General features: G+C 38.4%; 1 protein-coding gene across 1 annotated transcript in view; it reads left to right on the top strand.

Annotated features, from left to right (window-relative positions):
* The window catches only part of AMN (amnion associated transmembrane protein), a 105,125-nt gene that overhangs the window by 74,478 nt on the left and 16,408 nt on the right, over positions 1–14,239 (top strand). Inside the window, exons 5-9 of the mRNA XM_087954294.1 lie at positions 203–435; positions 2,189–2,326; positions 3,818–3,926; positions 10,647–10,729; positions 12,296–12,482. Of these exons, the coding sequence (XP_087810420.1) occupies positions 203–435; positions 2,189–2,326; positions 3,818–3,926; positions 10,647–10,729; positions 12,296–12,482 (750 nt within the window). The remainder of the gene's footprint in view (positions 1–202; positions 436–2,188; positions 2,327–3,817; positions 3,927–10,646; positions 10,730–12,295; positions 12,483–14,239) is intronic.

Here is a 14,239-nt window from a genome sequence, read left to right on the forward strand (position 1 = left end):
ACTTTCAATTATTCTTCATTGATGAAGAAAAATCTTATGAATCAAATTTCCACGCAGACTGGACCATATATTCTACATGTTCTTAGACTTTAAAAAATAAACTCAGAGTTTGTTCCGCAGATTTATGTGAAATTTTAAAAAAACCAGTGAAGGTAAATGGACTTCATCTATGGCTCTTACTTTCTGTCATTTTCCTTATTAGCTTCAGAAATCACATTTAAAAGTACAGACAATTATGAATGGCATGATCCTACATTATGGCATGCTGCAACCTCTTTGGAAAACTTAGATCTGGACAAATACATTTTCCTTGTGGATGAAGAACGAGTTCCCTGCCAGTATGACGATGTTATTTTTCAGCCTGAAACCTCCTTCCGAGTGAACATCACCTCTGAGCAAATGATACAGCTTAAGAGCATTTCAATCATGGGGCAGGTAAAATAGAAGCTGAGATTTCATCACTTTACCTTGTGTCTCCTTTTTTTTCCCTCAGAAAAGCTGACAACTAGTAATGTCAACTTTTTCCAAATTTATATTGAATTGCCGTGGCAAATAAACTGAATTACTTTCAAATATTTAGCCCCGCTTTATTAACTCAGTCAATTCAACACATAAACATTCCCTTAGAACAAGAACATTCATTCCAGATGAGAAAAACACCAGGTGTATGAATGTGTGCAGTAAAAGAAGAAGAAGAAGAAGGGCTACCGTATCTAAAGGATCGGATCAGGCCACCGCACAGCACATTGCCCTGCAAGGCATTCGTAATTTATATTTCAAAATATAAATATAAAGATATTGGCCAAGTGAGCAGGCTTAGGAAGAAAGATCACCGCATCTGTTATAAAATGGCTAAAATGTTTACAGAATCTAAAGAGACTCATTTAAAAAGTAACAGTAAAAGATGTATTGACACAGGGCAGATCTGCACTTTATGCTTGGCCCATTGCCAGGATATGCCGCTCACTACTTCCTAAGTGTAAGAATGGATGATGAGCTAGCAAATGCACTGCTCACGTGTGATTTCTACTTTTGATTCAAAAGCTGCTCTTTCCAACCACACCGCCTTAAGCTCTTCAGTGGTGATAGGAAACATGGAAAGTTACTTCCAGTCTGAAGCATTAATATAATCCCCAACTTTATACCTTCCATCATTCTATGGTTCTGCTGGGTGGCTATTTTGGAATTGATTTCCTATACATCCAGAAGGCACCAAGCTGCTTTAATAGCAGTCAATAGTCTGTCTAGAGTAACACAACCCTGTGTATTTCCTAAGTTAGTGTGTGTGTGTGTGAGAGAGAGAGAGAGTGAGAGACAGAGAGAGAGAGGGAGGGAGAGAGAGAGATTTGTGGAATCCATACCAAACACGGATGGTGAGATCAGTGAAAACTAGCAAACTGAATTCCTACAATATTGACATCAGTAGTACACAAGTTTTAGTATAATGCAAACACAATTTAGGGAAACCAAATCACAGCTCTCGCACATGTGACATATATATGATTGGTTGTCCTACTCACTGAATTTCCAGGGGTGGGATTCAATTTTTTTAACAACTGGTTCTGTGGGCGTGGCTTGGTTGGTGGGCATGGCTTGGTGGTCATGTGACTGGCTGGGCGTGGCCAATTCAATATCACTCACATCGAGGCACGTATCTCCTCGCCTGGTCTCTCATGACTGTGGGGATGCTGCAACAGTCGTAAGTGTGAAAAATGGTCATATGTCACTTTTTTCAGTGCCATTGTAACTTTGAATGGTCACTCCACACAAGCAAAGGACCAGCAAAGGAGGGAAAAAAACTCCAGAGAAGTTCCTGAGACAGGAAGTCTAGTCCTGCCAAGAATGTAATAAGGGTTAACGGAGAGGCAGTTTCTGTAAGCAACGCCAGAATGTTTCCTTTCTGCCTTCCTTACAGGATTAGGCCAGTAATTTCTTCTAACAACCGGTTCTCCGAACTGCTTAGAATGTCAACAACCGGTTCTAGCGAATAGGTGTGAACCTGTAGAATCCCATCCCTGCTGCATTCACTTCCACTCCCCCAAACATTTGTCCTTGGTTTGCAATGCAGTTAATATTTTGAGGGGAGGGTGAGGGTCTAGGTTTAGTTAAACTACTTCGATGGTGATTTGCTATAAAGGAATTGATTTGCTGATTTTGTGTTGTCCTTCCTCCCATGAATTGGAATTAGAACTTCACCAGAGACAGTACCCTGGCAGAATACATGCAGAGCTCTTCTGCAAAACTTCAGTTCCATGGACAAGGGACACTCCGGTTGTCACATACCAGATGTCCAGACAAATCTGGCTGTGAATGTGGAAACTCAGCAGTAAGTTTTTGTGTTCAGATTTGATATCAGGATGGGGAACTTTGCTTTCTGCCCAAGTCACACCCTCTAAGTCGGGGGTCTCCAACCTTGGCAACTTTAAGCCTGGCGGACTTCAACTCCCCGAATTCCCTAGCCAGCGTTGAAGTCTACCAGACTTAAAGTTGCCAAGGTTGGAGACCCCTGCCCTAGGAAATGTGTTAGTGCATGACACTGCAGGTCAGTGAAGGCTAAAGTGCTTTTCTTTCTCTTCCCTCCAAAGAAATATTTCTTTCTCTCCCCTCCAAAGAAATAGTGTATTTCTGTTCCTATGAGTTAGAAGGAATCTCTGACAGAGGGCTTTTGAAATGAAGCCATGGGCAACATTAGAGCCATAGATAGGCTCTCTGCATTCTAGCTTCCGCTATTAAGAGGCTACTACTAATGAAAGGATTGAAGGAATGGAGTGACTGGTTAAAAACCTTCTGAGCATAATGATATATTACTGAAGTAACTCAGTGGGTTGATCGAGTCATAAATATCCATTCAGGCAGAAATGATTGTTGATCCTGTAAACTAAGAAAGAAAACTGGACATTCCTGACTATAGAAGCGTAGTAGCCTAAACCCTGAACCCCTGATCAGGTATTCCTCCTTAGGCCTTTCTACAGAGACAACAGTGTGCCAACAATATGTGTGTATGGGGGAAATATTTTAGAACATACTAAAATTACAATAATGTATTGCAGTATTTCTGCTTCAAAGTATTGATCTCTGTTATGGATTAGGCCCATCTGTCAGACCTGCCTCAGCTTGAACCTCTAAGTAAGAATGATCATTAACTCTATTTATTGAGAAAGGTATAGCTTACTACAGGGGTATCAAACCACGATACGTTATCGTCACATGATGTATCACAACATCCGGCCTGTGGGCCATGAGTTTGACACCCCTGATTTATTAGAAGTCAAGTGAATTACAGCAAGAACTGAAAATTACATGCCAAAATCCCCAAGTCTAACTTTTTCCTCCTTTAGTTGCTTCCCATCAATGTCCAATCTAATTCAAAAAAGATGTTTTTAGAATGGTCACTTCAGGCCTAGGTTTGGTATGCAGTTGCCTTTCCGTTCCCAGCTGATTGTCCTTGAAGCCCATCTCGGAGAGATACAGTGAAGTTTTATTTTCCTGGAAGCATCTCCCCTCTCCCATCCAGCCCACCTAGAGTTCACGGCAGCTGGTGCTGAGTGGTTGCAAACCACAAGCGTGAGGTGGCAGCTGACACCATCATTTAACTCATTTCCTATAGTTTCTGTATGTGGCTCCATCTCTGAAAGGGACGAGGGATGAAGGAGTGGGGGAGGTTAACTTGGTCCCAAAATCTAGTTTTCACCCTTTACAAATGGGTTGACAGTGACAATGTAGTAACAATTTTTCTTGTGGAACCTCTTGACAGGCTATGTTGGAATTATCAGAAGTCAATTATGTAGTTTTTTTTCAATTATTTTTTTAATTAAAGACCCATGAAAGAATCTGTGCCACCTTGCTCCAGAAGTCCAGGAATCAATGTCCAATGATTACATGCAAAGACGCAATAAAGCCTACTGGTCATTGCTGTGAAATATGTGGTGAGTGGTTGTTGTTGCAACTGTATTATGACATTATGTTCTGTCATTATGTGACAGAAGAGCAAATTCCTCTAATCCCTTGTACATAACACATGGGCTGATGATCACCCTATTCCCTCACTCTGCCCACTCCCCTTATTGGGAAACTCCATGGTAGAACTTTGCATGGTAGAACTTTGCATGAGGCTTTTAGTGCAGCTTGGCTCCGAGTAAATGGACGGCTATCATTTATTAGGAAGCTAGGTTTCATGTAGGGCAGGACAGCTGTTCCATAAGAGGTACTACATAAGAGGTGCCCTACATAAGAGGTACTACAGACAAAATCAGTAAGATACTACACAGGCATCACATCAAGACTGCCTTCAAAACAGGCAGAAAAATAGCAGCCATCCTAAGAAACCCCAAAGATAAAATTGACCTGGAAAACCAAGGCATATATGAAGTCCCCTGTGCATCATGCCCTGCCACATGCCTTGGACAGACCAATAGAAGAATAAGTACCAGCCTGGATGAACACAAAAATGCAGTAAAAAAGCTGGAACACACTTCCTCACTAGTCCAACACATGAAAGCAACAGGTCATAGCATCAACTTCAATGGCACCCAAACCCTAGCCACTATAGAAAACCCCAGCCACAGAATTATCAGAGAAGCCATAGAGATTGAAAAAAGACCTGAAAACATAAATAGAAGAGATTATTTCACCAGACTGTCAATTATTTGGAAGCCTGCACTCACAAACAAAAAAATATTCACACCACTAGCCAGGCAAACACCTGGGCACAAACAGATCCCCCCTGATACCTCCAGCTCAAACACACCCCAACCAGGCACCCAGATGAAACCTAGCTTCCTAATAAATGATAGCCGTCCATTTACTCGGAGCTAAGCTACATTAAAAGCCTCCAATACAGGAACACAATGTTGCCAGCCAATCAAGACAAAAAAAGCCACAAAACAGACAGAAGATATTAGAAATACCAATTAAGCAGAACACAGCAAATTCCAAGACCAATAAACACAGACCAAGACTCCCAACCAATCAGGATGAAGAAAAAACCATTCTGGCACAGCAGTAGGCTAGCCCCAAATTTAAAACTGAAACGGCTGTGAAAGTCTGACTCACAGAGCGAACTCAATACAGAAGCCTGATGATGGCAGATGAGATGAGACTTTTACAATGATGTGCGAACAAAGCTGAATGCCATACATGTAAGTACCCAAAAACTTGAGAAAACAAATCTATCTATCTATCTATCTATCTATCTATCTATCTATCTATCTATCTATCTATCTATCTCTATCTATCTATCTATCTATCTATCTATCTATCTATCTATCTATCTATATATCTATATCTATATCTATATCTATATCTATATCTATATCTATATATCTATATCTATATTATATATATATATATATCTATCTATATATATATATATCTATATATCTATCTATATATCTATATATCTATATCTATATCTATATATATCTATATCTATTATATCTATATCTATATCTATATCTATATCTATCTATATCTATATCTATATCTCTATCTATCTATCTATCTATCTATCTATCTATCTATCTATCTATCTATATATATATATATTTTTCTTAAGTTTCTGGTACTTACATGTATGGCCTTCAGCTTTGTTCAGGTATTTTCCCACGTCATTATAGTTGTGCTTTTAAAGTTGTAGCAACGTTTCAGCAGAATCCCATCTGCCATCATCAGGCTTCTGTATAGTGTTCATCTATGAGTCAGACTTTTACAGTGGTTTCAGATTTAAATTTGGGGCAGCCTATTGCTGTGCCAGAATGGTTTTTTCTTCATCCTGATTGGTTGGGAGTCTTGGTCTGTGTTCATTGGTCTTGGAGTTTGCTGTGTTCTGCTTGATTGGTGTTTGTAATATCTTCTGCCTATTTTGTGGCTCTTTTTGTATCTTGATTGGCTGACAACATTGTATTGCTTTATTGGGGGCCTTTAGTGAAAGAAAAAACCATTCTGGCACAGCAATAGGCTGCCCCAAATTTAAATCTGAAACCACTGTAAAAGTCTGACTCATAGATGAACACTATACAGAAGCCTGATGATGGCAGATGAGATTCTGCTGAAACGTTGCTACAACTTTAAAAGCACAACTACAATGACGTGGGAAAATACCCGAACAAAGCTGAATGCCATACATACATACATACATACATACATACATACATACATACATCATACATACATACATACATACATACATACATACATACATACATACATACATATATATATAAAATCTATCATCTATCTATCTCTTATCTTTATCTATGTATCTATCATCTCTCTATCTATCTCTCTCTCTCTCTATCTATCTATCTCTCTATCTATCTATCTATCTATCTCTATCTAAACTCTAATTCCCATAACTAATTTGGCAAAATGGTGCCTCATAGGGCAACACTTTTTGAAGCAGAGAATCTCTATTGGGCTAACTTTCAGAATGTCTCCAAAATTCAGGATTCACGACTCTTGTGGGATTGAAAATTGAAAAAGTGTATAAAACATTTTATGACACAAAATTATCATAAAGCAATTTATGACATAATATAAAATATCATAAAACATTTCCTGTGCTGATGTTTGACTTGGCTATAAGTTTAACATGAGCTGTTTTCAAGACAGATGCATCTCTGAATGTATCCCAACTTTCCCAGTGAAGTTCTGTCCTTGTTGTAGGCACTGAGGAGGGGATCTTTCAAAGGATCATCCATAGGGTCACAATTTGTCCAGTCAATTATTAAAGATCATGGGAGACAGGGCAAAGCCACGTGGACTTGGACCCATCATTTAAGAGCAAAACCAGTGAAGAACAATGTCCTTTTGTCTCCAGCCCTCAGACATAATTCAGAAGGATAACATGGTTAATAGTATCAGAAACTGCTGGAAAGTTCTAATAGGGAAAGAGGGATACATTTCCCCATCCAGTTCTGGAAAAAAGGTCCTTCACCAGAATAACCAGTTCTGTGTCTATCACATGACCAGACCAGTGTTTCATCTAAAAAAAAGAATTAATCATCTTCTAGAATCCTTAACTAAGGTTCTCTCAATAACCTTTTTTAAAAAGAGAAGGTTGGAGACAGGATGGAAGCTAACTGAGAGGTGATCTCTCTTTTGAATGTGGTTCACTTTCCCTCAGAGAGATATTCCCTACCCATCCACCCCAATTTAGCCATATAGATGCTAGGTGGAGCAGAAATCCATGCCAACCCCAGGGAGCAGTACCCATACTATAATTCACTTTATCCATTTCTTTTGGTTTTACAGATTCAAAAGATTCTCCAATAATGTTGCTACGGATAGACGTTACCCTAACTCACCACACACAGCTCTGCCCAAACAACATGAAGGCATAGTCAAATGTGTGCAATTACCTAGAATAACATTCAGAATCTTTCAGAGAGACCATAGGAGCTTTGCTCTTTAGTCAATCCCTAATTCTAGTCTACTTAACCAGAACCCATCAGTATTGAGTCCAGAATATGGATCATAAGACAGGATCTCCTTATAAATTAATAAAGAGCTTATCAGGCAGAGATGTTGGAGAAGGTAAAATTAAGATACCCATGTAAGCTACCTTGATGTTTCAGACAAACGGTAGGATATGAATGCAAATTTGAACTAGCAATACCTAAGGAGAATACCAAACCAATATTTAAGTGGAATTTATAGTGAAATATCTGTCAAACAGGTTGATGACTGAGTTTACTTTTATATTTCATTCACGTGAGATTTGCCAAATATGGAATTTTCCATGCCATTTTTAACAACTGTTACAAAAACTGAATGCTTTAGGGTGTCAAACTCACATTGTCATGCCGGGATCATGTGACATATCGGGACTTCCCCCTCTTCACTAAACTGGGCGTGGGCATGGCCAGCACGTGACACATCTGGCCTGTGGGCCGGGGGTTTGACAGCCCTCATTTAGGGAGTCATTGTGCACTGTTTAGACAAGTTTTTAAAGCATTTAACACCATATTTTCTGGAAAGCCTTTGCTCACCTTTTCTGCATGCTGAGAACACTCCTCATTAAACCAGTGAAAATCCAAAGTATAAATGAAACTCATGGGTATGCAGTTTTAATGCCTCATGAGTAAAGACAGGACTGCTGTATCTTGGAACTCCATTGTACTCTGCCCAGCTGTTTAAAAAAAAGGCCATGGGCTCATTTTCACTAGATCTACTTTATTTAATTGTGGTATTTTAAACAATGATTTTGCTTTCACAGAATTTGGAATTTGGAATAATTAATGATAGATGGAAGAATTATCAATCAATTTTATTTTGGTCATATACCAGCATAAAACTAATAATATAACAATAACATAGAAATAAACATAAACAGTCATATCAATAGGGTAGAATAAAATAAGATAAAGTTAAAATTGTTAATGTAAAATTGCAGAATATAGGTATTTGAAAGCAAAATAATCTGTACGATGAGTAATCTAATGCTATAAATGGCTAGGATAGATAACTAAAAAAAGATAAAAGTAATACAATAATTTATAAAATGCTATGAGTATAAGTAAAGCCATGCTAACTTATATAAAGCCCTGATAGAGATTGTTTGGATTAACTCCATTTGTGGTCCAATTAATTATAAAAAAAAAAGAAATCGCAAAATAAAAGTTAAAATGGTATGTATATATTTAAAAGAAAAAAGAGAAGAAAGGGGGTTGAGAAGTAAGTGGGGGTGAAGGAAGAACAAAATATATTGAATTTCAGAAGCTCAGTTAAGGAACAGCAGCACCTCATTTCAAGAGAACCTATTAGAAGAAATGTAATGATGAACATTACTTAGAATTAGTAATGATCTTAAAGTGGTTTATTGTGACCTGAGGATGTGAGAAAAAAGAGACACCATAACAGGAATAAATGTTCCATGGTATTAATAGAACTTCATACAACTGCATATACAGTATAATGAGTCTAAAATCCTGTAAAATGATTCCATCAGTGCCCTCATTATTGTCACTTCATCTATGAAACTGAGTTAAATGGACTAATCCATTTAATATTGGAAGAAAATTTTCAAATATTCTTGGGAAACAGCCTAAAACATTTTTGCTGCACAGGAAAAGATTCAGAATACCCAATACAATCAAATTAATTTTTCACATTTATATGGCATCTTACAAGTGCTTCTTGAGAGAAAATTATCATAGTAACAAGTACAAATTAAAATGTGTATTTTTATGGCACTGAAAATATTCTACCTGCGGTAGATTTAAATTTATTTAAAAATCTGTGCATACCATTCACCCCGGGAAGATCTGGATGAAAAGATAAATCATACTTATAGGTCTGAACAATTTAAGAGACATCTCCACAACAGTGGAGAAGAATATTCCAAAGAGGAGGTTTCACTTCCAAGCTTGTACTTGCAGAACTAATTGGCGTAAGAAAAACCAAGAACGATTCATCACAGTTTCAATTCATACTTCCATGGAAGAATAGATGTGACGCAGATGAACGAATGAGTATAGACAAGGCATGTCTAACCCACAACCCCAAGGTTACATGTGGCCCTGGACAGCTGGTAGTACAGCAGCACAAGATTTTATAAAAATATATATATAAAAATATACAGAAATAAAAGAAGTTTGTTATTTATATACATTAACATTATATATTTTATGCACTGTCCAAGATAATTCCCCTTAACCTAGTATGTTTTGATTGCATATTAGTAACCTATGAATGATTTGATTGGTTATAGTAACCTATGACTATCACTTAAGTGATGTATCTTATGATTCTTGATGAATGTATTTTATTTTTTCTTATGTACACTGAGAGCATATGCACCAAAGACAAATTCCTTGTGTGTCCAATCACATTTGGCCAATAAAGAATTCTATTCTGTCCTGTCCTGTCCCGTCCCGTCCCGTCCCATCCCATCCCATCCCATCCCATCCCATCCCATCCCATCCCATCCCATCCCATCCCATTCCATCCCATCCTATTCTATTCTATTCTATTCTATTCTATTCTATTCTATTCTATTCTATTCTATTCTATTCTATTCTCAATGCTGCCCAGGCATGTGTGATGTAGACATACATAGTTGGAATTTGAAAAGACCCAAATGATTCTATTCATAGATTTATAGAGGTGGAAGAGACCTTGGAAGTTTTCTATTCCAACCCTCTCCCCAAGGCATCCAGACAAATGAATGTCAATCTTTTTTTTTAACCCTCCAGTGATAGCATCTGGCATCTTATAGCTTCCACGATTTTGGGAAGCAAGCTATTCCACTGATTAATTGCTTTCACTGTCTTCCTAGTTCCAGGTAGTATCTCTTCTTTAACAAGTTTCCACCCATTGTTTCTTGTCCTGCCCTCAAGTGCTTTGGAGATGAAGTCAAGCCCTCCTTCTGTGTGAATGCCCCTCAAGCTATCCTATCACCCCTAATCCTTCTCTTTATTAGACTAGACATGGCCAATTCCCTTAACCATTCATTGTACAGCTTAGTCTCCAGACATCTTATCGTTTGTTGCTCCTCTCTGCATTTCTAAGAGTTTCAGCATCACAGAACCAGATAGAGTATTACAAGTATGGCTTCACTAGTACAGTATAGAGTGGTACAGTCACAGACTGACCATCATCCAATTGTAGAATGTTTTATATTGTCTTATTCTGTATTTTAACTACAGGGGTCATCATTACCTTAACATACTCTGCTGATTTTGACATTGAACTCTATCGAGACAGAATATTCCATACTTTTCTGAATCTGGTATGTGTATTCTAAGCTTGTACATGATGGAAGTGAGCATGAAGACAATCAACTAGTCTGGAATATTTGCCATCACAGAACAATAATTTGATATAGAATAGCCCATGAACAAAAAAGCCAAGATGGTGACCAGGATGGTGCAATTGACTGCACCTTAAAAAAAAAATAGGCAGAACTTTAGTTGCTCCATTGTGGCTGCTATCTTGACTGGTTTTATTTTTTTTACTATACCATGTGGACACCCCTGGAAAGACAAGTTTTAGTGGACAGATAAATGAAGCAGACAACATCCCTTCAAGGACTCAGGTGGATGGACTAGAAGCTCTTTGCTCACTGTATTTATTTTTTATTTATTTTATTTGGTTTGTCAATTGCTTACAAGATAATAGGTATAAGTAAAAACATAGTTATGAATACATGGATACATATAAGAAAAATAAAAGAAACAATAGGACAGGGACACTAGGCACGTTGGTAGACTTATGCACGCCCCCTACAGACCTCTTAGGAAAGGGGTGATGTCAATAGTAGAAAGTCTAAGGTCTAATATTCTAGACATTTTAATGGACTTTTAATAGAAGCTGCCCAAGATTGAACCTGAGACTTTTAGCAGGCAGGTATGTACTTCACCCCTGAATTATGTCTGTTCCATAATTATCCATATTGTATGCTGAAAGAGAAGAGCACAAAAGGTTTTGGAGAGCCATGTATTTGTGGCTCTTCTCTGGTCACTTTTTTTCTTTAGGAGAGAAAGCAAGAAAAATGCAATCTTTTATCATTTTTGTTTTTCCCAAAAGTAAAATGTATATAGATCATTAAACTGTTGCCCTAGAGCGAAATCATCTTGTCAGTGTGCTGCTGGCACAGCAGTTATACCTTTATCATTCTGAATAGTTTATTTAGATAAGTTATAGATATAACTCTTAATACAACATTCACTGTAGCCAAGAAGGATGTAACCTAGAGGATAACTGTGGTATCTATGCCAAAGTATCTGCTAAAATACTAAACGAGATTATTGTGAAATTTAGATTTTCATCTGAACCTGGACTATTTATCAAATTGCAGTTAAAGTGCAACTACTTAACTATCATTGCTGACCAGGTTTTTGCATGAGTTACATACTTCTTTGTGTTAGGTAGAATCAGACAAAAGGATTAATCTGTTCATTAATCTATCAATTGATTAATTCTTCCTGTGAAACTCCTACATAGAGTAATTTTGATCAGGCCACTCCATTTTTAGTTTAATTTTATTTTTAATGGAAATAGCTTTCCAAAACAACCAGAGCGTATCTGATGGCCAATCAGTATAAAGGTTATTGGGATGCCAGTAAAAATAATATTAAATCAGAAAATTATAGCTGGACTATTGGATAAACATATTCCAATGCTTACTGTTAGGAAAAGACTTGAATGAATGTTTATCTAGTCAAAAAAAGACAGTTAATTGGTTATTGTCCCGACCAGCCTAAAATTAAAAATGTCTTAATATTTCTAGAAATGTTGCTTAACACATTGGATTGGCTTAAATAGACACATTTATTTCTCTTTTTCTTCTGCAAAGCCCAGGAATAAAGGTATTCAGATGGCCATGTCCAAGAGGAAAAAATTGCAGACTCCCTTGAAAATTGTGCCACGTGGCTTAGACTCAATCATCCAGATTGTGCTAATTGACAATAAAACAGGACCCTATGCTGGCACTCATGCTGAACAGCTGGCTAATGACATCCTGAAGGATATAGCAGACCATGGTAACTCTTTGGATTGTATTGCTGTAGTATGTCCTTATTCTATAGGTCCAGCTCCAGGGAAAAAGCAGTGTGCTTTGCCTGTACAAGAGTCTTCCTTAAGTAAAAGGGCATGGGAGAATGACTTTGTGTGCCAAATGTCCCTGCAATGAAAATTAAAGGATCCTGTTACTAGACACAGGAAAATTATCTGTCCAAAAGCATAAAGAACCATTGGTTGTTAGAATAGGCATTAATGTCTAGATAAAGTGTCTCATCCAATAGCTACCACAGTGTCTGATTTGTGACAAGCATAAAGCTGAGTACCATTCATGTAAGTACCTGCGAAAACTTAAGAAAACAAGTATGTGTGTGTGTGTGTGTGTGTGTGTGTGTGTAGGTCTAGTGTCTTTTCCTGTGTAAGATTAAGAGTATCTTGGTGACGTTTCGGCGAGGTCCCACTCACCATCCTCAGGCTGGTGCTTTCAGCTTCGTGCCAGTGCAAGCAGTGTGTGATTGGAGCTGCCGTCTCTCTATAAATACTGGTGGGGGGCTGGTGTGCTGGGCTGGTTGGCTGTGCTGCTGCCTCTTGATTGGTTGATGGAGTTGTTGTTGGTATAATGGGCTGTGTGATGGCCTTGTGAGTTTGATTGTGGAGATATCCTGGATCTTGTGCTTTAATCTCCTGGGTCGTTTGTGTTTTGATCTCTTTTCCATTAGCCTCCTGTGTTGTAATGGCTTGGGTAATGGGTTGTGTGGTGACCTTGTGAGTTTTATTGCTGTGGTATCCTTGGTCTTGTGCTGTGATTTCCTGGGTCATTTGCTGTGTTGCAACTTCTTGAGTTCTTCTGGTGTAATTTCCTGAGTTTTCTGATGTGATATCCTGAGCGGGTGGCTGTGATGTAGCATTCTGGGTTTTGGTCTAGCTTGAGTCTGGGGTCTGGGTCTGTGTTCTTGGCATGTGTCAGCTTGTTTGGTTTTGGGGACAGCTGGGAAGCAGCCGTGGTCTGGTTTCTGGATGGTGGTTTTCCTTCGTTTATAGGATGGGTTTGGGCCTAGGTCTGATGAGGGGTTGCCGGTGGTGTCCCATGTTGTTTTGGGTCTGGTGTTGGTTTTGTCTGGGACTCATTTGTTGGTGAGGATTAGTTTCCAGATGTCTGGTAGGCGGGAGGTATCGTCTCGTTTATTCATGTTATGGGGGTGTTTCTCTATTTCGATGGCTTCCTGATTATTCTCTTGCTGGAGTGTTCAGTGTTGGATATTAATTTGATTCCTTCGAAATTAATTTCATGTCCTGTGGCTTTAAGGTGCTGGAAGAGGGAGGAAGTATTTTCTTCTTTTCTGACTGCGTTTTTGTGTTCTGTGATGCGTGCATTTATTCTCCTGTTGGTTTGTCCAATGTATGTGGCTGGGCAATTGTTGCATGGTATTTTATAAACTCCTTGGTTTTCTAATATATTTGCAGATTTTTATGGATACAGGTATGCAGGTCATGGCATATTCGGATCTTTTCCCGTGTGAGATTGAGAGCAACTTGGCAACGTTTCAACGAGGTCCCACTTGCCATCTTCAGGCTGGTGCTTTCAGCTTCGTGCTTGTGCAAGCAAAGCATCATCGGAGCTGCCATCTCCCTATATATACTGGTGGGGAGGTTGGCTGTGTTGTCATTTCTTGATTGGTTGATGCAGTTGATGTTTGCAGATTGACTGCTTTTTCATAAGAACATGTGTGGCTGAGGTATTGGCTGTGTATCTCCTGTGTTGTAACGACCTGGGTAATGG

The sequence above is a fragment of the Notechis scutatus genome, chromosome 1, assembly GCF_049901735.1.
Source record: "Notechis scutatus isolate UNSWTSFEM ecotype Mainland chromosome 1, rNotScu1.2, whole genome shotgun sequence".
Taxonomy (NCBI): Eukaryota; Metazoa; Chordata; class Lepidosauria; order Squamata; family Elapidae; genus Notechis; species Notechis scutatus.